Raw genomic sequence first — 27,508 nt, 5'->3', positions numbered from 1 at the left:
CCTGCCCGCCTTGGCCTCCCAAAGTGCTGGGATTACAGGCGTGAGCCACCGTGCCCGGGCTATCACCTTTATTAATCTTTTCAGAGAACCAGTTTTGATTTCTTTGATTTCTTTCATTGTTTGTTAATTTTTTAGTGTATTGATTCCCTCTCTTGGCTTTATTATTGCCTTCTTTCTACTTAGTAGGAGTTTAATTTGCCCTTCATTTTTTTAGCTGCTGCTGCTTTTTTTTTTTTTTTTTTTTTGATTTGAAGTCTCACTTTGTTCACCGGGCTGGAGTGCAATGGTGCCTTCTTGGCTCACTGCAACCTCCACCTCTCGGGTTCAAGCGATTTTCCTTCCCAGCCTCCCTAGTAGCTGGGATTACAGGCAAGTGCCACCATGCCCAGCTAACTTTTGTGTTTTTAGTAGAGACAGGGTTTCACCATGTTCGTCAGGCTGTTCTCAAACTCCTGACCTCGTGATCTGCCTGTCTTTGCCTCCCAAAGTGCTGGGATTATAGGCAGGAGCCACCACACCCGGCCTTTTTTAGCTTCTTATGGTGGGAAATTTGATTATTTTTTAAACTTAAAAAAAAAATCTTAAAGCTATAAAATTCCCTCTAAGCACTGTTTTAGCTCAATTCTACATATTTTGATCAGGTATGTTTTCATCATCATTCGATTTAAAAACAGCTTCTAATTTTTTCTTGCAATTTCTTCTTTAACTCATAGGTTGTTTGGAAGTTTTCCACTTAATTTCAAAGTGCTTGGGAGGTTTTTTAGCTATCTTGTTAAAAATAGATTTTTAATTTAATTTTGTCATAGAACATACTTTGTATGACTTAAATCTTTTAAAATATGTTAAGACTGATATGGGGTCTGCTGTATGGTAAATCTTAGCAAATGTAATATGCACCTTTGAAAATGATGCACATTCTGCAATTGTGGTTGTAATGTACTATAATTGTCAACTTGGTTAACTTGGTTGATAGTATTGTTGAAATCCTCTGTGTTCCAACTGATACTTTTTGTCTGTTTATTCTATCAATTAATGAGAAAGGATTATTAAAATCTCCAACCATTATTGTGCATTTCTTTCTATTTGTTTAGTTTTTTTAAATTTTTGTTTTATATATTTCGAAGCTCTTTTATTGAGTACATCTCCCTGATGAATTGACCCTCTTACCCTTATGAAATGTCCTTCTTTCTCTGTAATACTTGTCTTAAATCTACTTTGTCTGATACAGATGTAGCCACTCAAGCTTTCTTATGCATACTGTTTGCAAGGCGTGTGTTTGTGTGTGTGTGTGTGTGTGCGCGTGCGTGTGTGTGCGTGTCTATCTGAATCCTTTTAGTTTATGCCTATCTCTGTCTTTTTAATTAAAGTGTTTTTGCAGGTAGCATATATTGGATCTTGCTTTTATATTCAGTCTGACACTTTGTGTTTCTTGATTATTGTGTTTAGTTTATTTGCATGGTGTGTCTTCCATTAACACTTGACATAATATTGATAGTCTGTGTTGAGGTATATTGTCTTCATTTCTGATTATCCCATCTGGTTTTGTTGTTTCATTGTTCCTCTGTTTCACCTTTTTTGCGTTCTGTTGGGTTAATCAAATAGTCTCTAGCCTTCCATCTTATGTCTCTGTTGGATTTTTATCTATATCTCATGGTATTTTTTTTTTAGTGGTTTCTTGGGGATTACACTATACATTAAATTATCAAAGTCCATTTAGAATTATATTGTGTCACTTTACACAAAATGTAAAACACTTGAACAGTGTAAGGTCTATTCCTTCCATCTTTTGTGCTATAATTGTCATATATTTTATTTCAGTTTACATTATTCACTCCACAACACAAGTTATTATTTTTGCTTTAGACAGTTAGTTGTCTTTTACAAAAATCAAGAGAAGAAAAAAAGATACTTTAAAAATATTTACCTACATAGTTATCATTTCTGGTGTTCCTTATTTTTTCCTGAAGATTCTGATTTTCCATGATTTTCTTTCAACCCAAAATACTTTTTATAGCATTTCTTGTAGTGTAGAGCCACAGGTGACAGATTCCTTTGGCTTTCATTTATTTATTTCATGTTTTTCCTTCTTTCAAGGATCACAGCCTTGCACTGCCTGTGTCCAGTGCCTGAAAACAATTGGCTCATAGATTTTGTCCAGATTTGTGGTTGTTTATGGTAGGAGGGGTAAATACAATACTAGTCACTCTGTCATGGCTGAAAGGGGCCATTTCTTCTGTTTTTGTCTTCTAGAATTCATTTCATTCAAGTATTGGACTTCTGAAGCTAATCTTCTGAATAATTTCTCCTACCCATGTGCTATCTGCTTATTTTGTTTCACTCTCCAGGGGACTTTCTCAGCTTTAAGCTCTATGGAAAAGTCTAGATTTTCTATCATGCCTTTAATTTTTAAGAGCCCTTTCCAGTTTTTACAAAATTTGTGTGTGTGTTTTCTTTTCTGGTAAGTGTATATCTTTGTAGGTTTTAAATTAATTCTGATAAATAAGACACATTTGGAGGAAGCAAGGTGTTCTGTTATCCTTCTGAAGGCAGGAATAACAGTTTCTTAGAAGAGGTTTCTTCTGCTTTCATTGTTGCTTTTGATTTCCTTCCTCTATAGATTTTCATCTTTCATGTTGGGGATTATTCTCAAATGTCTGGCAATTCTTGAGCATCTTTTCATATTTAAAAGTAAGGTACTATGGCCCGGCATGGTGGCTCACACCTATAATCCCAGCACTTTGGGAGGACAAGGCAGGAGGATCCCTTGAGCCCAGGAGTTTGAGACCAGCTCCATCTCTACAACTCGGCCAAAGGAAAGAAAAATGCAAAAAGTAGCCGGGAATGGTAGAGTGCACTTGTAGTCCCAACTACTTGGGAGGCTGAGGCAGGAGGCTCACTTGTGCTCAGGATTTTTAAGACCAGACTGGCCAACATAGTGAGACTCCGTGTCTACAAAAAGTAAAAGAAAACATTAGCTGAGCTTGGTGGCATGCACCTGTAGTCCCAGCTACATGGGAGGCTGAGGCTAGAGAATTGCTTGAGCTTAGGAGTTTGAGGCTGCAATGAGCTATGATTACACCATTGCACACCAGCCTGGGGGACAGAGCAAGCTCCCTCTCAAAAAATATGAATTAAAAAAAAAAAAGTGGCTCGTGGTGGCTCATGCCTGTAATCTCAACACTTTAGGAGGCTGAGGCAGGTGGATTGCTTGAGCTCAGGAGTTCGAGACCAGTCTAGGAAACATGGCAAGTTTCCCATCTCTACAAAAAATATACAAAAATTAGCTGGGCATGGTGGCATGTGACTGTAGTCCCAACTATTTAGGAGGCTGAGATAGGAGGATTGCTAGAGCCAGGAGGCAGAGGTTGCAGTAAGCTGAGATCTAGCCACTGCCCTTCAGCCTAGGTGACAGAGCGAAACTCTTTAAAAAAATGAGGCCCTAGAAGGCTTGTTTCCTGCTGGATCACATGCTCAGTAAGGACCTGTGTGTCTTGTTTGGAGATCTCAACAGTTGACATGTATTTGTAGACTTAGAGTATCCACAGAGAGGTGTCCTCCAATGGCTTGACGGACAGAATAGACCAGCTGCCAGTGTCCTTGGAGCCTAATCAGGGAAAGAGGCTGGGGGTCTCTCTGGTGAGTTGGTCTGTAGAATCTTGTGTCCTCTCTCTGTTTTTGGTAAGAATCCTCACCCTCACTTTCAGGTGGCCTGGTGCTCTGAGTCCAGAGCCTCCAGTTCAGCCTGCTCAGAGTGAAGTCTCCAGTCCTTTTGAGACTGAGAAGATGGCAGTTGCCTTTCTACCTGGGAAGGAAGAAGGCACTTGGGTCTCATGATTCTTGATGAAGAATCCCAGAAAATCCTCCTTTATGTAGGCCCACCATTGCAGACCCCTAAGCCATTCAGTGACTGCAGTGTGCCCCCGTTTACCTTGGGCAGCCTCCCCTCACCAAGTTTAACCCTGCCAAGCCTGCTGGGCCAGCGTCTGTTCTCCGGCATGTGTCTTGCTATTGTCTTTTCTCCCATTCACTTTGTCCCTTTTGGGATATTCTTTCTTGATCCCTTGACTCTCATTTTAGTAGGGTTTGAGGAGGAAAGGCTAATAAATGTGTGCCCAATCTCCTGTGTACGCACCATCTACCGTGAATAAATGGAAACAGAAAATCATTTTAAAAATTCTGTTACGGGCTGGGCGTGGTGGCTCACTCCTGTAATCACAGCACTTTAGGAGACTGAAGGAGGAAGATTACTTGAGCCCAAGAGTTAGAAGCCAGCCTGGGTAAAGGTAAAGAGGGAGTATTGAGAGTCACTCTTTATAAAAAAATGAAAAAGTTTTCCATGAGTGGTGGTGTGTACCTTGGGAGGCTGAGGTAGCAGAATTGCCTGAGCACAGGAAGTGGAGGCTGCAGTGGGCTTTGGTCATGTCGTTGCACTCCAGCCTGGGTGACATTGTGAGACTCTGTCTAAAAAAAAAATGTTGTAATGCAGATGATGCAAAGAGAGACTGTGGAACTCTGCTTAGAGTCCCATTGTAAGCTTGGTCCTGCACTAGGAACTTGGTAAATAAATAAATGTACAGTTACATTTTTAGGTCAAAATAATTTGCTTGAGTTAATATGTGTGTATGAGTCTTAATATTTTTTTCACAATTTACCACTTTTATTGGGCCTTTCAATTAATCAGTCTATTCTGTTCCTGTGATGTAAAACACAGTCTCCTTTTACCTTGTAACCTTTATTTAATAGCAGACAGTGGTTGTCTGGATAAGAGGAAATTGGAAGCCCAGGACAGTGAATTATGTCTCTCATATTTTTGAGACAGGGTCTCACTATGTCACCCAGGCTAGAGTACAGTGGCACAGTCATGGCTCACTGCAGCCTCCACCTCCTTGGCTCAAACGATCCTCCCACCTCAGTCTCCTGCATAGTTGGGACCACAGGTGTGCACCACCATGCCTGGCTAATTTTGTTCATTTTTTTGTAGAGACAGAGTTTCACTATGTTGCCCAGGCTGGTCTCAAGTGACCCTCCCACCTTGGCCTTCCAAAGTGGTGGAATTACAGGCATGAGCCACCATATCCAGTCATGTCTTCCTCTTTTCTAGGTAACTGAAGAGCTGAGTTACCTGTGGAGGTGGACTGAATCTAGAAGGTGATAGCTCTCAGTCCTCTCTTTTTCAATTGTTCATTAATTCTTTCAACAAACACATGTTGGCTGCATGCCCTGGTGCATATCCTTGTGGGAATGCACAGCCATTGACTTAATTCATGTGGATGTTTCCTGATTATTCACAAGCATAAAAGGGACATAGTTACCAGGCATAGTGGCTCACACCTGTAATCCCACTCGGGAGCCTGAGGCGGGAGAATTGCTTGAGGCCAGGAGTTTGAGACCAGTCTGGGCAACACAGTGAGATGCCCATCTCTAAAAAAGTTAAAAGCAAACAAACAAACAAAAAAACTTAACCGGGTTGTGGTGGTGCCTGCCTGTAGTCCCAGCTACTTGGGAGGCTGAGGCAGGAGGATCACTCGAGCCAAGGAGTTGGAGGCTACAGTTAGCCATGATTGTGCCACTGCACTCCAGCTTGTGTGACAGAGTGAGACTCTGTGTCTAAAAAAAAGGAGACATAGTTGTGATGAATTTATTTCTTCTACTTTTTGTCTGAAGGTAAAAATGAATCTTTGTTCTCTTGATTTTTGTCGGGGGGCAGCCACTCATGTCAAACAGTGGTGGTAAGGGGAGTACAATGTTATGCAAAGGGCTAAATATGCTGTAAAAATTATTACCTTTTCTATGAATGGGGTCATTTGAAGCACTTTAATAAAATACACTGGTTCATAGTCATTACTGGAATCAAGAACTCCACATAATTGTAATCAACATTCAGAATACCTTCTTGTGCAGGAAGATTTAGCAATGTCACAGGCCTCAGGGAAGTTTCTCTGCATTTCTTTTCAGGTTTTAAGCTTTCATGTTATAGTCCTAGCGATGCAGTCTTACCAAAAGCAGGAGGAAGAAACAGCTTGTTGAATGGTACAGCCAGACCCCTTTCTGGATCCTACTCTTCTCAATTCTGGGAATTAGTCATTTGGAAGAATGACTTTTCTTGGAAGAGCAGAGTTCAGTTTTTTGTTTTTGTTTCTTTAGGCAGGATCTTAGTTCACTGGCCAGGCTGGAGGGCAGTAGCGCAATCACGGCTCCCTGCAGGCTTCATCTCCACAGCTCACTTGATCCTCCACCTCAGCCTCCTGAGTAGTTGGGACTGCAGCTGTGCCAACATACCTGGCTAATTTTTCTATTTTTTGTAAAGATGGAGTCTCGCCATGTTGCCCAGGTTGGTCCTGAACTCCTGGACTCAAACGATCCTCTAATCTTGGCCTCCCAAAGTGCTGGGATTATAGGCGTGAGCCACCACACCTAGTAACAACTAGCAGTTTTATCTGACAAAGAAACTCAGCCCCAAATGACCTGGCCTGAAGTTGGTTTTGACATGGAGCTTCCCCACTGCCACACAGGGGACTAAAGGAACTCTCTACCACATTCTATATCTATGTCTTATGCTAGGATGAAGAGTATTCATATACATAAGAGCTGTCATTTTTCAAAACCTTTCTTTCTCCCTCCAGCTCTCCACCTTCTGCACAAGATACTGTCCTGGTCAAAGACGGGAGGGAGGAGTCTGTGAACAGTGCCTGTAAAGAGGCTCGGGCTTGTGGGGAAGTGATGGATGTTGTTGGAACAAAGTCTGGCGGGATGGACAGAAAATGTGAGAACCAGACCCAGGGAGGGTGTGAAGGATAAGAGGATCAGAATCAAACACTGGAGAGGGAGAAGAGGCTGGGGGCACGATGGAGGTGAGGAAGCCCAAGGAAGAGGGGGTAATTCGCACATAGAAGGAAGGAGCCAGGATTTTCTTGGCAGTATTTTGTGTATGCCTCTCCTTTTATTTTATTTTTTAGTGGCAGACTTCTGAAAAATAAGAAAGTAAGGGATGAGTATGGTTCCCATAAGAGTGGGAACTCACAGTACCTTTCAGAAGCTTATAATTGATTTTCTCATCTCTGTTTTCCCGAGCCTGACAGTTCAGACCTGGAGGCTTTGTGCCTGAGAAGGGGAGGGGAGAGAAGCTCTAGTAGTTCATCATTCGAGCTACAGCCCAGGCTCGTTAGCATCTGAGCAGCCAGAAGGCTCTATCCCTAGAAGCGTCCTCCCTGCCTTCCTCCTGGAACTCCCCAGGAGTGAGGACCTCAGGGAGGGAGGAGACGGCATAGTTGAAAGAAGCAACATTAACAGTCAGGGAAAATCAGCCACATTTCAGAAGATATAAACATTCCATTTTTTACAGACTTAGTGCCCACCACTCCCTACCCCCTGCCAAATTCTGGTTATAACTAACAGTTGCTGTTGGATGCTTATAAAAAAATAACCCCGTTTCCCAGATGAGCCTAACTTGGGCTCACACTAACTTGGGCTGGGTACATATTGATAAATGTCTGCCTTTTTCTCCCTTACTTTTTGTCTGGAGGTAAAAATGTATCTTTATTCTTCTAATTTTGGGCTAGCTTCTACCGCAAGACTCTCTGGCCTGAAGAAATTTCTTCCACATGAGTGTAGTTGTGAACAAAGTGTAGCTCCAGGAGTTTTGTTCTGCATAGTGAGGAGCAGTGGAAACCATGAGGCTACCGCAGGTGGGGGACTTGGCAGAGAGAGAAGCATATGGGTTTGACAGCAGAAATAGATGTCACCATCTGGCACACAGGTCCCTCAGATGATTCCATTACCTTCATGTCCTGCCTCATATCCAGGTTGAGTGCGGATGGCATTTAAGATATATTTGCTTATTTTATTTTATTTTTTAGTGACATAGTCCTGGTTTTAAACAAATGGAGATAGAAGATGATGTGCTCTGTTAGGGGTGTCTGCCAAGGCAGAGCACACAGAAGATGGGAGAAGTTTCTGAGGATACTCTACCTCTGTTCTGATTACTTGGATGGGAGCTGGGCTGTCTCCCATTAGAAGAGGCAGAATACAAGCCCCAGGGAAGAGCCAATCAGTGTGCCAGCTACTAAAGCGCAAGGAGGATTCATTCCTGGATGAGAGGTGACTCAGCAGAGAGATTTCCTAGAGACACCTCCTGCCTCCCCCCTTGGATGACATTCAAATCAGACTTCTAGACATACAGCTTGTTAAGTGTTTAGTGATCAATTTTTGTGCAGGACTGGACTGTAAATGCCAGGCTATGACAGTTTGGGATATGGTCAGTTAAGCCAGATATGTTTTGATTATCTTGTTAGATTTAAACATCTAGAATCTTGATGGTTATGAACGTTCAGAATCTTACTGGAGATTATGGAATTATAGAGACACAGGGCAAATGAGATAAATGGGTTTCTCTTTCATATTTTTGTTGTTGTCTAGTTCATGTGGTCAGTTTATTCAGTGGCATGTCCCATGTAGACTTCTTACATCTACCATCAGCTATGACATCATGCCTGGATTCCAGTAACAGGATGACATTTCATCAAATTCTGGAAATCATCATTCTTTGAACTAGACCAACCTGTTTCTTAAAATGCCTAGGAAGACAAAATCTGGAAACAAACCCCCAGGTTGGAACTCCTTGACAAAATCGGGACACCTTTGTTGCGGTATCACTTACCTGGAGAAGAAGGTGCCTTTGTTCACCCCAGGATGACCTGTCTGTGGGTTAAAGAATGGTGTTGTTCCCTTTGGGTCAGAATGGTGCTGGCCACTCCCGTATTATCTTTTCCTCCCAAGCTGGATCCAGTGCTGCATGCTGGATTTCTGGCATGCTGGATTCAGTGATAGGGCAGGGATATGTTTGGAATTGGAGGAAACTCTGGACACCTCTTCAGCTCTACTGTTTAGACAGCAGCTGGCTGGAGTGGCCTCCCGGTCAGTATCATCCATTCTCGAGACTCGAGACAATCCCCCTTCTGCTGATCATCATCCAGAATTCCATCTCCCCTCCTCCTCTCCAGATCCATGAGAAAGAAGAGGAAGAGTTCAATGAGAAGAGTGAAAATGATTCTGGTATCAACGAGGAGCCTCTGCTCACAGCAGATCAGGTATGAGTATCTCTCTAAGTTATTGGAAGCTTTTATTCTTTTGATGGAGAAAAAGTTTTGGAGAATATACTTTTGACACCCATTTAAGGAAGAAGAAAGATATGTGGTCATGTGGTGCCTTTGCTGATGACTCACAGCATATATTTTTCTTTTTTTCTTTATATATATTTTTTGATACAGAGTCTTGCTCTGTTGCACAAGCTGGAGTGCAGTGGCATGATCTTGGCTCACTGTGACCTTCGCCTCCTGGTTTCAAGTGATTCTCATACCTCAGCCTCATAAGTAGCTGGAACTACAGGCACGCACCACCATGCCGGGCTAATTTAAAATAAAAATTTTTTGGTAGAGATGTGGTTTCACCATGTTGGCCAGGCTGGTCTTGAACTCCTAACTTCAAGTGATCCATCTGCCTCAGCCTCCCAAAGTGCTGGGATTACAGGTATGAGCCACCGTGCCTGGCTTTTTTTTCTTCTTCTTCTTTTTTTTTTTTCATTTTGAGACAGGGTCTCACTCTGTCAGCCAGGCTGGAGGGCAGTGGCACAATCACGGCTGACTGCAGCCTCAACCTTCCTGGCTCAAGCTCCTCCCACCTCAGGCCCCTACGTAGCTGGGACTACAGGCGTGCACCACCATGCCCAGCTAATTCTTTGTATTTTTAGGGGAGATGAGGTTTCACCATGCTGCCCAGGCTGGCCTCAAACTCCTGAACTCAAGTGATCCACCTGCCTTGGCCTCCCAAATGGTGGGGTTATAGGCATGAGCCTGTCCAACTAACTCAGAGTATTTTTGATAAGGGATTTCATTTCTCTTTCTGACTCAGGTTAACCACCTGCAGTGAACATGAACATCATTCATGACACTCGGGATTGTTGGGGTCAGTCTCTGATAGTAGCCAGAGATGGAAGTAGTGTTTAGTAGCTTTGATTACTGCTAAACCTTCTTATTGTAATTCGTTGAACTTGGAGTCAAGATGTATAAACAAGGGTCCCAAATACCTGTTTTTTCAAAAAGAGAAGCGGCAGATGAGGCTTTTGTGTGATGAATATTTTCTTCCATTTCATAGAACACTCAAAAATTTGAGCCTTCGAAAAGGAGTCTTAGAGCCACTTAGACTTTATGGAAAAAGATAGAGTGTTTCCCATTCAATTGAGATCATCATAACTTTAATGATTTATTACTTAGGGAGGATAATGTTCTGTTTCTGGATTCCTTATTCAGTATTTTAGTCAACAAATCTTTATGGGTGCTTATTTTGCGCTAAACGCTACACAAGTTTCCACAAAGGCGTTCTGCAAAGCTCCACTGGGAGCCTTCAGTGCCAGAAAGTGCTTTTTTAGCAGCAGAAGTGCTTTTTCCTATCTGTGATTAAAAAAAAAAAAAAAAAAAAAGGTGGGAATTGAAACAGGTGAGGATTAGGAGACTGAAGAGAACCAGATTGTAAAAAATAGGGGCTAATGGCTATTCTTGTGAATGGTAGAAGGAACTACAATTCAATGATATGAACTCAATTATAACCACTCTTAGAGAAAGGGAGATTCAGCCATAAGATCGTCACGGGGGTTTGTGTCGTTTGGTTGTATTCTGTAAAATGACTTCCAGTAGTCAAAGACCAGGTATCTCCTAAGTTGGTGAGTAGAGACGAAAAGGTTTGGGAATAAGAACAGAAATTTTTCTAAAGAAGGAGACCCTAAAGCCCCTTACCTTTGGTCCAGCCCATTGTGTAAAAACCCACCTCAAAGACTACAGTGCTGGCCTTGGGGATTTAGTCCATCTGCAGAGGACAGGCAAAGGTTAAGGTTGTGACCAAACTCATCTAAAGACCTGCTTTCAGCAGCAATCTTCTTTATTTATAAATAATTAATGTACAAAGTAATTCACCTTTTTTTTTTTTTTTTTTGAGACAGGATCTGGCTCTGTTGCTCAGGCTGGAGTCCAGTGGCCCAATCTCAGTTCATTGCAACCTCCACCTCCTGGGCTTAAGCCATCCTCCTACCTCAGCCTCCCAGATAGCTGGGACTACAGACACACATCACCATGACTGGCCAATTTTTGACTGACCCCGGCAGGGTTCTCGCCATGTTGCTCAGGTTGGTCTTGAACTCCTGAGCTCAAGTGATCCACTTGCCTTGGCCTCCCAAAGTGGTGGGATTACAGGCATGAGCCACCATGCCCAGCTGGTAATTCACTTTTATTCCTTTTGGCAGATATCTAATTTTCCCTCCACTTCTGGGAGCTGGCTCCTGTCAATGGTCTAGATTAGAGCTGGGGTTCTTTTCTATTTGCTGCTTTCTAGACTCCACCTGTCCTTCTATTATTTTATTATCTCTATTTTCACTTGATGCTGGGCAGCTTCGGTTCCTGTCTAGGTGAATTCTGGAGAAATGGCTGTTTTCCTCCCCATTTTGTGTTGTTCTAGGAGCATGCTGTTTTTTCTGGTCATATGTATTAGGACAATTAGTGGACTGGGTTTTGTGTTAAAGTTGGGTGAATAAAATATTTTCCCACTTAGAAATAAAGAGCTCAGCAAATTGAAGTAAATGTTCCCTTCCAGGCAGCTCTGCCTTGCTTCCTGAAAGAGTAGTTTATTTCCAATCAATCATTTATCTAAATGGAGCTCTTGGAAGAGGTTTTACATTAATGAGTGCTTTACATTAAAGAGAGAGTATATGCAAGTCTTTAGTTAGAACTATTTCTATTATTCAGTATTTATTTAAAAGCAATATTGCTTTAGAAGTTTTCAGATAGCTAATTAGAAATATTCTTTTTTTTTTTTTTTTTTTTTTTTTTGAGACGGAGTTTCGCTCTTGTTACCCAGGCTGGGGTGCAATGGCGCGATCTCGGCTCACTGCAACCTCTGCCTCCTGGGTTCAGGCAATTCTCCTGCCTCAGCCTCCTGAGTAGCTGGGATTACAGGCACGCACCACCATGCCCAGCTAATTTTTTGTATTTTTAGTAGAGACGGGGTTTCACCATGTTGACCAGGATGGTCTCGATCTCTTGACCTCGTGATCCACCCACCTCAGCCTCCCAAAGTGCTGGGATTACAGGCTTGAGCCACCGTGCCCGGCTAGAAATATTCTTAACTGATCAAAATTCAAGCCAGAATGCCCCTCTAGCAGAGAACAGAGTTAGCACTCTCTTGTGTACCTTCGTCAGGTAATTGAGGAGATTGAGGAAATGATGCAGAACTCCCCAGACCCCGAGGAAGAAGAGGAGGTCCTGGAAGAAGAGGATGGGGGAGAAACCTCCTCCCAGGCCGACTCGGTCCTCCTGCAGGAGATGCAGGCCTTGACGCAGACCTTCAACAACAACTGGTCCTATGAAGGTGAGGGCCCTGGGCGCTGGGCTGGCGGAGGAGGAAGCACCTGCTCTGGGCCAGGCTCTGGGCTGTGTGCTTCTACATGGCTAATAGAACACTGACCACTGCCCCAGAGCAGAGTCTTGCATATCTAGGCAGTCAGCAATACCTTTCTTACTTGGCATCGTTATCTTTCTGCTTGGAGAAGTTTGCATTTTTGAGAAAAAAATAAGGTAGTCAAGCAAAATTTAAATGTTAAAACTAACCAAAGAGCAAGACTAAGGCAGAATAAGGAGAAGAAATCTGAACTACAATGTAAAAGCAATGAATGATGCTACCATAAAATCAATGAAAAAAAAAAGGTAATAATAAGAGCTCATATTTTTAAAGTGTTTTCTATGTGCCAGACCTTATTCTAAGACTGTTTTTTTTCCTTTAAGACAATCTCTTTCTGTTGCCCAGGCTGGAGCGTAGTGGCATGGTCTTGGCTCACTGCAACCTCCACCTCCCAGGTTGAGAAGTGATTCTCAAGCCTGACTCCTGAGTAGCTTGGACTGCAGGCACGTGGCATCATGCCCTGCTAATTGTATTTTTAGTAGAGACGAGGTTTCACCATGTTCGCCAGGCTGGTCTTGAACTCCTGGCCTCAAATGATCTGCTTGCCTTAGCCTCCCAAAGTGCTGGGATTACAAGTGTGAGCTACTGCACCTGGCCTTATTCTAAGGCTTTCTCTAGCTAATCTCATTTCATCTTTACACTAACCCCATTAGGATCAAGCTAATTGAGTCTTTCGGAGGTTGCATGGCTTGTTCAAGGCCACTGTTAGGGGAATATTAGAAATGAGATCGGGCCGGGCGCGGTGGCTCAAGCCTGTAATCCCGGCACTTTGGGAGGCCAAGGTGGGTGGATCACGAGGTCGAGAGATCGAGACCATCCGGGTCAACATGGTGAAACCCCGTCTCTACTAAAAATACAAAAAATTAGCTGGGCATGGTGGTGCGTGCCTGTAATCCCAGCTACTCAGGAGGCTGAGGCAGGAGAATTGCCTGAGCCCAGGAGGCGGAGGTTGCGGTGAGCCGAGATCGCGCCATTGCACTCCAGCCTGGGTAACAAGAGCGAAACTCCGTCTCAAAAAAAAAAAAAAAAAAAAAAAAAAGAAATGAGATCTCCTTCCTGTCCAGAAAACCTCTCCACAAAGACAGATGACGAAAAAAAAAAAACTGTTTTATTACTATTTTTATTTATTTTTATTTTTTAGAGACAGAGTCTTGTTCTGTCGCTCAGGCTGGAGTGCAGTAGCATGATCTTGGCTCACTGCAGACTCCGCCTCCTGGGTTCATGCGATTCTCCTGCCTCAGCCTCCCGAGTAGCTGGGATTACAGGCACATGGCACCACTCCCAGCTAATTTTTGGTATTTTTAATAGAGACAGGGTTTCTCTATGTTGGCCACATTGGTCTCAAACTCCTGACCTCAGATGATCCACCCACCTCTGCCTCCCCCCGAAGTGCCGGGATTACAGGCATGAACCACCATGCCGGGCCTAGAAAACTGTCTTATTATTGAATGAGTGTTAAACCAGATGGGAGCCGCATCACAGACAACTCTTTAAAAAGACTGCAAAGACAGAAAGCAGTCTCACTCTTGTGTAGCTAAGTGGATAAATGGAACTCATTACATTGAGTAGGTTTTGCAATTTGGAGTCAGAAGGGAGTTAGGCTCCTCTGCTCAGAACAGTGAGAGATCGGGCATTATCTTCTTTGATGATTATATTTCTTTCTTTCTTTCTTTTCTCTTCTTTTCTTTTGAGACGGAGTCTTGTTCTGTTGCTCAGGCTGGAGTGCAGTGGTGCCAATTCAGTTGACTGCAACCTCTGCCTCCTGGTTTCAAGAAATTCTCCTGCCTCAGCCTCCCGAGTAGCTGGGATTGCAGGCATGCAGCACTATGCCCAGCTAATTTTTGTATTCTTAGTAAAGACGGGTTTTCACCATGTTGGCCAGGCTGGTCTCAAACTCTCCACCTGGTGATCCTCCTGCCTTGACCTGCCAAAGTGCTGGGATTATAAGTGTGAGCTACTGAGCCCAGCCTGATGATTATATTTCAAAGCAGTGACCCACAGGCCCTTGAAGAAACCTTCCTGAATTATAAGAAGGGCAAGAGGCTTACTTTAGCCATGGCAATAATTTAAAATAAATGTAACATACCTTTTTTGAGAGATTGAAAAGGACAGGTAGAAGAAATTCTGAAAGAAAAGGGAGGTGGGGGAGAGGAAAAGTCTCTTCCCTTATTTTCAACAAGAAGAATCAAGCCTCACATTTAAAATTAGTATTTGCCCTTAGACCATGCTCAAGTCATAAGGGGTGAAGCCAACATTTGAAGCCAGGTAGGTTAACTCGAGGGGCCATCCTCTTAATCCGTGTATCATATTAACTATCTGACACAGGTTTATAGTAATTATTATTGTGCACAAGAAAGGGCTGGATGAAGCATGAAATGAAAAAGTACAAGAGCAAATGCAAAAAAATTCATCAGCCCGTGGGTACTGATGCCGGCGCTGCAGGAGGGGCCCCATCCCCGGAGTAGATCCACCCCTGGGAGGTGGGAACTTAAAAACAATGGAGAGAGAAGGTGGGTTGGTCAGGGTTCAAAGGTCAACCACGGGCTAGAAGTGGTCAAAAACATCTGAAGACCTGCGTCCCGCAGGTGAGACTTTGGCTCTGAATAGCAGCGGCAGGCAGGAGGTGGCCGCAGAGTCTGCTTGGTGCTGAACTGGACTTGGCTGCCTCTCTGCATTCCCAACTGCTTCAGTCAGGCCTTTCTCAGCCGCACAAAGGTCCCAAACATAGACGCGTTCAGCAAAAGACTTGTGAAAACAGCTGAAATGCAGAGTGAAATGGCAAAAAAAACAGAAGGGGGAGAGGACAACTCCAAAGAGCAGAATAAGAATATCTGCCAACCAAGTCAGCAGATATCCAGGCAAAGCAGAAACAAAGAGGAAGAGGAAAATGGATTCTGAGGTGGAAGTGAAGGATACCATTAGACATTGTACATTTAAAAATAACTAAAAGAGTATCTGGATTGTTTGTAACACAAAGGATACATGTCTGAGGGAGTGGATACCCCATTCTCCATGATGTGATTATTACGCATTGCATGTCTGTATCAAAACATCTTGTGTGCCCATAAACACATCCACCTACTGTGCACCCACAAAAATAAAAAATAAAAAATCAATCAATCAATTAATTCTTCCTCCCCCCTCAAAAAGATACCATTAGATGGAGACACACTTTAAAAGCCATTTCCCAAATGTATTGTATTTTCCAATGTTGATTATTACTTTTTTTTTTTTTAAGTGAAGACGGAGTGTCATCATGTTGGCCAGGCTGGTCTCGAACTCCTGGCCTCAAGAGATCCACCTGCCTCAGTGCTGGGATTACAGGTGTGAGCCACTGCAGCTGTGCCTAATATATATTTTTTAATGTTTAAAAGAATTTTTAATCAGAAAATGCTTAAAATGTATAATGTCTATTTTTATTTTATTTTATTTTAAGACAGTTTCTCTCTTGTTGCCTAGGCTAGAGTGCAATGGTGCAATCTTGGTTCACTGCAACCTGTGCCTCCCAGGTTCAAGTGATTCTCCTGCCTCAGCCTCCCGAATTGCTGGAATTATAGGCATGCATCACCACACCTGGCTAATTTTGTATTTTTAGTAGAGACAGGGTTTTACCATGCTGGTCAGGCTTGTTTCGAATCCTGACCTCAAGTGATCCACCCATCTTAGCCTCTGAAAGTGCTGGGATTACAGGTGTGAGCCATGGTCCCCAGCCTAAAGTGTATAAAGTTTTAAAGCATAGTTTAGACCTGTATACGAGTATAATCTCAACTATGAAAATGTATAATATGTAAACAGAAAAATTTGGAATAAAATACCCAAATCTATTTTAAATGAAGAAGTCTTAGGGGACTTTTAAAAGTTAAAGGTATCTATTTCCCATAATCTCATGTTCCCTTTTCTTTTCTCTGAAAGTAGCCGACTGCTGCATGCTGACGAGCGAGGCTTCATTTTTTCATGTATGCTGCCAGTCTTCCAGGTTTCACATATTTCTGAATACTTGCGCCGTGACCAGAGATGTAAAGAAGGGCTCAGATGGTCGGCTTTTTGTGTGTGTGTGCCATAGGTATATCTTGATCAGTTCTTGGGAATAAGCCCCATGTCTCTATTGCTCTTCAGATGGATGACAAAAACCTCCCTCCCATCACTTTTGTATCCTCATTTCTTGATGCATTTCACACAAAGAATCTTATGGAGACAGATGGAAAACAGAAGGAACAAACATTCTGTCTGTCCATTCCCTTTTTTGTGGACAGAATCCACAGACTTCCTTATGGGCCGTTTCTTCTTCCTCCTTTGATTCCTGAGAGAGGTGTTCTCTTCTGCAGTCAGTACACAGGCCCCTTCCTTCCCGGCATGCCCCTAAATTGTGAAAGTCTTTCTTGGACCTTTAAGGAGTTGGAAGGGGTCTCCTCCGAAGGGCAGTCCCATCTCGAGTGGTGGTGGCCCCAGGAGCCTCTCCAGCATGCTCTGGTGTGGATGCAGGTGTTATCTGCGGGTCGGTCTTCCCCTGCAGGTCTGAGGCACATGTCTGGGTCTGAGCTAACTGAGCTGCTGGACCAGGTGGAGGGTGCCATCCGCGACTTCTCGGAGGAGCTAGTGCAGCAGCTGGCTCGTCGGGATGAGCTGGAGTTTGAGAAGGAAGTGAAGAACTCCTTTATCACGGTGCTTATTGAGGTTCAGAACAAGCAGAAGGAGCAGCGAGAACTGATGAAAAAGAGGCGGAAAGAGAAAGGGCTGAGCCTGCAGAGCAGCCGGATAGAGAAGGGAAACCAGATGCCTCTCAAGGTATGTGAACGACAAGCGGAAGACTGGGTGCCTCCAACCTCGAACCCTGTCTGTTTCAGTGCCCTACCAACCCTGCAGGGGACTCAACCACGTTTACTGAGCAGTGGTGGTGAGCAGCGCACTGTGACAGACGGGGGTCAGAAAGGGGGACGATATCACCTGTCTCCTCCACTCCCCCAAAGGCCTCATGTGTAACCCTGGGGATCGGTGTGCAAACATTGGGAAATAATTGAATTTGGCATGTGTTTTCTGTAGGCAAGACCTTAGAGACAGTGGGGTGAGGGCATTTCGTGTTGGGAGTCCTGAGATGGGCCTCAGGACTCTGGATCCAAATCCCTCCTCATGTCCCAGGTTCTAGCTCTGACTGGTCTCTTTAGGGTGTGCTAGGGTGTTTCAGTGATTGAAAACGATCAGACACCTCATTGTTTTTTTTCTCTGAGACAGAGTCTCGCTTTTTTGCCAAGGCTGGAATGCAGTGGCACAATCTTAGCTCACTGCAACCTCCACCTCCTGGGTTCAAGCAATTCTCTTGTCTCAGCTTCCATAGTAGCTGGGACTACAGGTTCACAGTACCACACCCAGATAATTTTTGTATTTTTAGTAGAGATGGGGTTTCACCATGTTGGCCAGGCTGGTCTTGAACTCCTGACCTCAGTTGATCTGCCCATCTTGGCCTCCTAAAGTGCTGGGATTAAGGGCATGAGCCACCACACCTGGCCACAGCTCCAAACCCATGGTTCGTTTTCATTTTCTTTTTCTTTTTTCTTTTTTTTTTTTTTTGAGGTGGAATCTTGCTCTGTTGTTCAGGCTGGAGTGCAGTGGCACCATCTTGGCTCACTGCAACCTCCACCTCCCATGTTCCAGCAATTCCCCTCCTGCCTCAGCCTCCTGAGTAGCTGGGATTACAGGCGCCTACCACCATGCCCAGCTAATTTTTGTATTTTTAGTAGAGACGGGGTTTCATCATGTTGGTCAGGCTGGTCTTAAACTCCTGACCTTGTGATTGGTCTGACTTGGCCTCCCAAAGTGCTGGGATTACAGGTGTGAGCCACTGCGCCCAGCCACCCGTGGTTCTTAATCAGGGGAGCTCAGCAGAATTATCTAAGGAGCTTTTTCAAAATGCCTTTCCCTAGGCTCTCTCACAGACCTATATCTTCCCATATCAGGACAGTTGCTTTAGGATGGCCTTTTCTGGTAGCTGAACATTTTGTTTCCCTAAGATCTTTGCATCATGGTTCATCTGAGTTTTACTAAACTGCTTTAGTTTTCTATTTGCATAATAGAGGATAAAAGGAGGAAAACTGGGGGATGCAGAGGGGTGTTGTAGCCCTGAGGGACTTAGTAAAATAGGAGTTTTTGAGACTCTATTTCTTCTTGCAAAGTTCAGGCTTCAATTCTAGCCTGTCTCTGTATGCCAACATCTTACACTTACTGTCTAGTCACAGAACCCTGGGGTGTTGTCTGGGACAGCCTGGTAGCTGAGCGGCCCCTGGGTCTGGTGACGATGGAGCAGGAAGCATTTGCTCTTCTTGAGTGTCTCTCTTCCCCTCAGCGCTTCAGCATGGAAGGCATCTCCAACATTCTGCAGAGTGGCATCCGCCAGACCTTTGGCTCCTCAGGAACTGACAAACAGGTACGAGCAGTCTCCCTGCTCCCAGCTTTCTTCCTAGACTCCTGCAGCTCGGCCTCCCCAACAACGCGAGGGGACAGTGACTCACCAGAATTAGCCCAGCCTTTATTTAAGAGGGTAGGGATCCTAACACTCTCTTCTCCTCTTAAGGAGGAACAGACAATACCTTTTTAAAAGGTGCATCTGTTTTTTGAGCTCTGGTGTTGCAGGACATAGACAAGACTTACAACTCAACACTGCTTTTAGGTCTACGCATCAAGTTGTTTTAAAGATGAAATGCATTAAAAGGGAGCCCATTTGATGATAGATCCTGTCCTAGAGTTTAATTAGCTTCCCAGCACACTGGATCACCAGCCGAGCCATTCCCACTAAGACAGCCTCTGCAGCAGCCAGCTCTGGTTGTAACCCATGCTTCGGCTTTTTGTTGGCTCAGTAATGTCGCTGTGAAGTAGCTTGCATTTCCAGTTATTAAGACAGCATTCACAACTTTTATCAAGTGCCTGTTATGTGCTAAGCTCTGCTGTTAGGCCCTCAGGTGCAAAGGTGAAGAGTCCTGATCCCTGCCCTCATGGTGTGTATAATCTAATAGACATGGCTATCATGTGAACAGACAAGTTGGAGATGATGGAATAAGTGCACATGAAAGTATATATGTTTTAAACATATTTGTAGCTGAATTCTAAGTGCTAGAATTCTAGAACTGCAGCAGGGAAAGAGATTTTAGTGCATCTAACCCAGTCCTCTTGTTTCATGGCAGTGAGAACTATGGGTCCGAGATCCAAGGCATTTTTCCAAAGCCACACACACTGCCAGTGGCAGAGCCGAGACTAAAATGTGAACTTCTGGCTGGGTGCGGTGGGTCACACCTGTTATCCCAGTACTTTGGAGGCTGAGGCGGGTGGATCACCTGAGGTCAGGAGTTCAAGACCAGCCTCCCCAACATGATGAAACCTTGTCTCTACTAAAAATACAAAAACTAGCCAGGCATGGTGGCAGGTGCCTGTAATCCCAGCTACTCAGGAGGCTGAGGCAGGAGGTGGAGGTTGGAGTGAGCTGAAATCATGACACTTCACTCCAGCCTGGTAACAGAGCAAGACTCCATCTCAAAAAAAAAAAAAAAAAAAAAAAAAAAAAAAAAAAGATGAGCTTCTTAGCTTTTGTCTAGAGCTCTGGCACTCACCACCTCAGGCTTCTTGGAACTCCTTTGACATCCCATAGGCCCTGATGCTGGTTTTGTTGTAGGAGCACCTGATACCCAGCAGAGGGAGCAAATCTGACCTTGGAGACCCTGGGCGCCCTTGAGGTTTTCTTGCCTATCTTTTTGACAAAAGAGAAATAATTCCTTCTCAAATTGCCCTGCAAAGAATAAGAACATATAATCCCCTTGGAGATATTCTCTGCTCTCAGTCTGAAGGTGAAAAAGCTCCCTAGGATTCCTAAATAACAGAAAAGTTTGTAGTGTAGGAAGAATCTAGAAGTTGGGATGGAGAGTTTTCCTGGCTAAATGTGGGAAAGTCTTACTTTTAAAGAAACATTCTCTAAACATGGGGAAGAAGTTCTGAAACAGTGATGCGCCAGTGACCATGAGTGTTTCAGAGAAGGTCAGATTTGCGGTGTGTGTCTTAGAGAAAGGTTAAATCTCAACCCAGAGGAACCTTGTCTTCTGTCTCAAGCCCCCTGCCTGCTGTTTGTCTTGCAGTATCTGAACACAGTCATCCCTTACGAGAAGAAAGCCTCTCCTCCGTCGGTGGAAGACCTGCAGATGCTGACAAACAGTGAGTTCCTCTTGTTCTCAGCCAGATCAGCAGCTCTTTTTTCTCCCTTCCTGTCTGTATGTTGTATCTCCGGTGCTGCAGGCCCAGGACTCCTCAAGGCAGGTTTAGATGGGCCAAAATAATCTCCAGGCGACGGCGTCACATCCTCCGGCACAGTGTACAATTCAAACACTCTGCAGCGATAACCAAAGCTGGCTTTTCTTTCCCCTGGTTCCTGTAAGGGAAGAGACCTGCTGGGAAAAAGAAATGAGCTGGTGAAAGAGGTTGGGGTGTTGGGTGGGGGGTGCTGGTGCAGGGGACTTTTTTGCCCCCACCCCCCGCAGATCTCAAGGCTTGGCATCCTCTGCCTCCCTGTTTTCTCTCTCCCTACAAATTGAGGTTGCCTGGTAGGCACTTGTGCCCCTCGAAGCAGGGTGCCGGGTCTGTGGGTCTGGCTGCATTTTCAATGAGAAGCGAGGTTTCTTGTTGGGTGGGGTAAGGCCGACTGGAAAAAATACAGTCTAGCTTTCCTTCCAGGAAGCGACTGCCTCCTCTCCTCCACTTTGGTTCTATTGTCAAATGTTAATAAACATTTTGAGTTTCGAAGGAAGACTGTGTGTAATAAAGAATCTTTTGTAGATAATAACTGTTTATATACATCAAACAGTATGACCCCCAAAGGGCTGGGGGGCACATGACGTTAGCCATCATGTCAGTTTGGCCCTCTTAGGAAGAGAAAAATCCTAGGCTGAGATGTGGTGACAGGCCCAGAAGATCACGAGGGAAATTCCATTTCTCTGGCAACCGGCAACCGTGCTCTGCAGAGAGTGACAGCTAAGGAGGCCCCGCCCACTGCAGCCTGCTCTGGAAGGAGTAGGCCAGTTCGGGGCTACTGGATTCCCCAGGGGAAGGGAAGTTGAGGTTCTGTTCAGCTGAGCAGGATGGATACCTGCTGAGCCCTGGTACTGAAGGTGATCAAACGTTTGGGTGTTTTTTTTTTTTTTTTTTAAATCAGTTTGGAGAACTAAAGCAGGAGGTTCTGGCAAACAGAAATGCTGCCTACATCCATAGACACTGTGCCCTTGAGAATCAGGAATTTAAAATTAAAAGTACAGTGACTTGTTCTTAACTCATTGTAAACTCTTTTATTTGAATAAATGGGCACTAAAATTTTTTTAAGGGAGAAAATAGAGATGAACTGACATTTATAAGTGTTTTGTTTTCACACAAGTAACATTTGGAAAGTAATTTGGACAAATTATGAAGGTTGATAGATGTATTCTATCAGAGCTCAAGAAAAGAAATAGCTATTAATTTTTTGCAGATACCTGTTCAGGAATTCAGTGTGAAATCCTTTCATTTTAATTAATTCTGAGTGGTTTTGTTTACATTTTTCAAGTTCCTTTAAAAAATTATAGCTAGAGTGTATCCATCATTTAGACTACTTTGGAAATATGGAAAAGCAAACAAAGAAAAATAACTTCTTGTCCACTATGGTTACTATTTTGGTGTTTTTCAGCCATAATATTTTGTATCTTTTCTATATAGTGAGATCATACTGGCTATAAAATGGTGTATCATGATTTTACTCACATTAGTTAACATTTTATTAATGTTCTTTTTATGGCTGTCTCTTCTATCATGTGGATATACTATGTTCCAACATTTTATTGCTTTTAGAAGAAAAACTGCCACCTTTTCTGAATACCAATTCTCCTGTAGGTTCTGAAGTCTCTGTTTTGGCAGATCCTCATGTGAATTTGTGAACAATGCCTCTTCTCTCTCCTTCTCTTTGAACTAAGTACATAGGCCAAAGACCAGCTCCTGTGACTAGACAATCCTTGTAAATTTTAGATTTTGGAGATTATTTTAGATACATATTGGCAAGTGCAATTATTGTATTTTTACGTGCTCTTGGTGGCATGGCATTTAGTCTGCTTATGATCAGTTGCAGAGTATTCTAGACAACTAAGTTGAAATGAAAGCTTGTCTAAAAATGCAGAAAAAAATAAAACAGGCTGGGTGCAGTGGCTCACACTTGTAATCCCAGCACTTTGGGAAGCCAAGGTGGGTGGATCGCCTGAGGTCAGGAGTTCAAGACCAGCCTGGCCAACATGGTGAAACCCATCTCTACTAAAATTACAAAAAATTAGCTGGGCTTGGTGACGGGTTTCTGTAATCCCAGCTACTCAGGAGTCTGAGGCAGGAGGATTGCTTGAACCTGGGAGGCAGAGGTTTCAGTGAGCTAAGATCACACCATTGAACTCCAGCCTGGGTGACAAGAGTGAAACTCCTTTTCAAAAAAAAAAAGAAAGAAAGAAAGAAAGAAAAAAACAGGAGAAACCAGGACCTACCCCTCCCAGAATCCAACTAGGTTGAGATGAATACATGTCTAAAGATACAGAAGAAATAAAACAGAAACAAAGCAGCCCCTCAGTGGTCTCAGGTTGAGTCTCTTTCAGGACCTGGCCACTGACTCACGACACCATCGGACTTTCTTCCACACTCACTCCTAATTCTTGCATTCAAGTTTCATTATCCTGCCTTGAAACTAGGCACGGTAATCAACGGAGGCTGTAGTGAGCTGAGAACATGCCACTGCACTTCAGTCCTGAGTGACAGGGCGAGATCCTGTCTCAAAAAGAAAAAAAGAGAAAAGTCACCAAAGGTCCGCTACCTAGAGGCACACATGGTGGCGCTTTTGTTGTGTTCTCCTCCATCACCATGTTGAATGCTTACTCTCTTATTTATTTATTTAGTTTAACTTTTATATTAGAATAAGGGGGTACATAAGCAGGTTTGCTACAGGATATATTACATGATGCCTCTTAAATAGTTGGGACCACAGGCATGTGCCACTGTGCTACCATGTCCAGCTATTTTTTTTTTTAATTGTTAGAAATGAGGTTCTGCCATGTTGCCTAGGCTGGTCTTGAACTCCTGGACTCAAGGTCTGAGACATGACTGAACCTAAACCTGTCACCCGGGTAGCGAACATGGTAACCAGTAGGTAGTTTTTAGCCCTTGCCCCCGAAATGCTAACCCTTGACAGAGGCTTCTAGACTTTTGCTCAATAATCAGTAAATATCTGATTCCCTTGAATCACATGTCTGGTTCCCTCTCTCACTCTGGGCTGGTGGGTCATGTGGCCCTAGAAGTGAGCCTCATGACCAGATGGTATCTTAGCTCCTCTCTCTCTCCTTTCCTAGTTCTCTTTGCCATGAAGGAGGATAATGAGAAGGTGCCTACTTTGCTAACGGACTACATTTTAAAAGGTAAGAGCAGCCCTTCTCCTGGAGCAGAGAGGGTACTCTGGGGCTCCTGCTCTAGTTAGGGAAGCTTCCCAGCTCCCACGCCAGACCAGACCAGACAGGGGCCAGGGAAATCAGGGACAATAGTGAGGCTTTGCAGTAATAGGTTTTGCCTTTGGGTGTTGCCATGAGGCCGCAGGAGGAAATTCCATCACCCCCAGTCACCAGAGTGACTTTCCATGGAGCAGCAAACCAACAAAGGACGTTTTGTGAAAATTCTGCGGAGTTTGGGCTACTTAGTTTTAGATGGGAAAAATGAAGCCTGATGATAATTTAATACTTTTCAAGCACTTGAAACTGGAGGCATGATTAACTACATCTTCTCATAGCTTTTAAACCTTTTATTATGAAAACCGGTGGCACATCCAAGAGTAGAGGGAATGGCATAATACACTCTCAGGTACTGATTATCTGGCATCAACAGTTACTAAGTCCCGGCCACGCTGATTTCATTTATGTCTCTACCCAACTTCTCCCCTCCCCTGTTATTTTGAAGCAAATCTCTGTCATACATTTTCATTCATAACTATTTCGGTATGCGTTTCTAAAACATAGGAACTCTTGAGGAAAACAGCCACAATACCATTTCACAACAAAAAAAATTAAGAGTTTCTTTTTTTTTTTTTTTTTTTTTTTGAGACAGAGTTTTGCTCTGTCACCTAGGCTGGAGTGCAACGGCATGATCTTGGCTCACTGCAACCTTTGTCTCCCAGGTTCAAGCAGTTCTTCTGTCTCAGCCTCCTAAGGAGCTGGGATCACAGGTGCCCACTACCACGCCTGGCTAATTTTTGGACTTTTAGTAAAGATGGGATTTCACCATGTTGGGCAGGCTGGTCTCGAACTCCTGACCTCAGGTGATTCGCCAGCCTCAGCCTCCCAAAGTGCTGGAATTACAGGCATGAACCACTGCACCCAGCCAAGAGTTTCTTAGTACTGACTATGCAATCAGTATTCAGATTTCCCTGTTTTTCCCATAAAATATTTTTCAGTTTATTTGTTTGAATCAGGGACCAATGAAAATCCATATGTTGCAATTAGAAGTAATGTTTTTTACATCTCTTTGATACATATAGGTTTCCCTTTCCTTTCTCTCTTCCATTTCTTGAAATGCAAATGTTGGAGAAACTAGGTTGTTTGTGCTATAGAATTTCCTCCTTGTGGATTTTTGCTGATTTCATCCCCACAGTATAATTTAATATGTTGTCCTGTCTTCTTTATTGCCTGTGAACTGATAGAACTAGAGGCCTGATCAGATTCAGCTTCAGATTTTTTAATAAGCACTACATTATAGGTGGTTATAGGTTTTCAGACTTCCATGGGTTGACATATATTGTCTGATTGTCTTTCCTTTTGTGATGTTAATAGCCATTGAGGATTGCTCATTGCCTAGATCCATTATTTGATTAGTTTTTGCCCTGCATGCACACAAAACTATGTACAGTTGCAAAGGGACCATATTTGTGAGACCTATAGTTAAGAAACCCTGAGCTATATTGTTTCTATAAGGATCAGAAGGACTAATCTTAAATTTCAGCAGGAGGAAATTAAACACTGAAAATAACTTGTTCAGCCTGGACAATGTGGTGAGACCTTGTCTCAATTAAAAAACAAAAAGTCAGCCAGGTGTGGTGGTGTGTGACTGTAGTCCCAACTACTCAGGAGGCTGAGGTGGGAGGATCACTTGAACCCAGGAGGCTGAGACCGTGGTGGGCTGTGATCACACCACTGCACTCCAGCCTGGATGACACAGCAAGCCCCTGTCTCAAAAAAAAAAACAAAAAACGTAAAAAGGATTTGTGACTCAAAGATTTTAAAAGAGCAGCATATTTCTCAAAGGAGGTTCTCAAAGGAGGATGATAGAAATGGATTATATAAATTTGGCAGTCTGAGGGCTAGAGTTTACCCCTCATTATCCACTGAAATGCCAATGAATTTACACAAGTAATCAATATTTTCTAAGCACTTTCCACATGTCTCTCAACAATCCCGTGGGGTAGGCACAGGTACGTTCTATTGTACTGATGAAGAAACAAGCATGGAAAGGTGAAGTTAATTTTCCTAAGGTCATGCAGTTAGTAATGGCCGGATCCAGGATTTGAACTCAGGCCCTGGAGACTACACGCTTAGTCATTATACCCATCAACCACTTGCCATCGTCTCTCCTTTGTTCTAGGCTTTAAGGGGGGCCGTCCACCACTCAGGAGCTTGTGTGACTGCTCTAAGCTAGTGCTATCCTGGACTGGGAGGTCCCGAGCTGCAACGGTGTTCTGACCGCTCTCCCCTCCTCTCTTCTCGTTCCAGTGCTCTGCCCTACCTAACCTTGCCCTTTGGAGCAGCTTGCTGCAGGAGGTCACTGAGCAAGAGTCATTCCATCACAGGGACTGCATGACACCACGTAACCTCCGACGTGTATTTAAACGTGTATAGCTTAACCTGGATTAAACATGAGCAAGCGCGCGGGGTCCTTTGCCGTTGGCTTCTAGTGCTAGTAATCATTGGATGCATGATGGGGCAGGGCCGGTGATGGTGCCTCCTCCTTGCCAGTGTCGGGAGAGGGAAAGGCAGCCACTTTCACCGCTCATTATGTAGTCTGGCTCCAGCCCACAAAAACAGCTTATACTCTAAGACTAATTTTGAAATAAAACTTTCATTTAATTAATATCCTTCATGTGCTTTGGAGTGTGGTGTCCATTAGCTCTCTGCTCCAGACACTTGGTGTTCTTCACACGCCAGCCTGTGGCCTGTGGCAGCCAGTGCTGTGTTTAGGGACTGGGCGCATGCCCTGCTGAGGGTCGTGGTGGGCTCATGGGATGCAGTGGCACTGCGTATGGTTTAGGCAGAAGGAGACCCTCCACGACCTCTGCTTTTGCTGCTCAGCCACATTCAAGGGAGCTGCACTAGGGGCTGCAGAAAGGAGCTGGTCACAGGGGGTGTGAGACCAGGGTGGGAGTGTACACTTAGCAGATAGAAGATGGGCCTCATTGAGGAGCCACACAGCTGCAGGCCTCCAGGTGGGATGGCCAGGCTAGCCCTGGAGACCCTGCCCTGGCCCTCCACGGGGACCTGGAGGCTCAGGGCCTGCGGGGAGTCAGCTCTGCTGAGCTTTCCCAGTGTGGGGGACTGCAACTTGCTTCTTGCCCTTGACCAGGCCGCCACTCCCTGTTTGTCCCCAGTGACCCCTGGCAACAGTGTCCTTTGACTTTGCAGTGCCCTCCTTGGCCCTTCCTGCGGCCCTCCATGAACAGCAGCTCTGAGTCCTTGAACTTTCTCCAGCATCGACGGCAGGCAGCTGCCAGCCTTGACCAACCAGCAGGCGAAGGCCGTCCTTGTGTCCTGGATGCTGGCTCAATCTCACCACAATCTGAATTCTGTTGGCTTCCACCTTTTGGCTTGAAAGACATTAAGCCTGCTAATTCCCAGATCCTCCTCTGAAAACAAAAAACTTGTACTGGGCACTTGCTATGGCCTGCGCTGGCTTTATCACACAGTAGCACACATCACAGCACCCCCATGTGTGAACAGGTACT

General features: G+C 44.1%; 1 protein-coding gene across 3 annotated transcripts in view; it reads left to right on the top strand.

The window, feature by feature from the left end:
- Positions 1-26,640, top strand: part of FEZ1 (fasciculation and elongation protein zeta 1) — a 114,951-nt gene extending 88,311 nt beyond the window's left edge. For all 3 annotated transcript variants that reach the window (XM_074400799.1, XM_003923540.4, XM_010334394.3), the window contains 7 exons: positions 9,000-9,086; positions 12,243-12,411; positions 17,015-17,286; positions 18,839-18,919; positions 20,616-20,691; positions 23,880-23,945; positions 26,283-26,640. In XM_074400799.1, the coding sequence (XP_074256900.1) occupies positions 9,000-9,086; positions 12,243-12,411; positions 17,015-17,286; positions 18,839-18,919; positions 20,616-20,691; positions 23,880-23,945; positions 26,283-26,299 (768 nt within the window). In that variant the 3' untranslated portion in view covers positions 26,300-26,640. The remainder of the gene's footprint in view (positions 1-8,999; positions 9,087-12,242; positions 12,412-17,014; positions 17,287-18,838; positions 18,920-20,615; positions 20,692-23,879; positions 23,946-26,282) is intronic.
- Positions 26,641-27,508: the final 868 nt, after the last annotated feature.

The sequence above is a fragment of the Saimiri boliviensis genome, chromosome 6, assembly GCF_048565385.1.
Source record: "Saimiri boliviensis isolate mSaiBol1 chromosome 6, mSaiBol1.pri, whole genome shotgun sequence".
NCBI classification, from domain to species: Eukaryota; Metazoa; Chordata; class Mammalia; order Primates; family Cebidae; genus Saimiri; species Saimiri boliviensis.
Note: the sequence above shows the minus strand (reverse complement) of the source record. Positions and strands in the feature narration are given on the sequence as shown.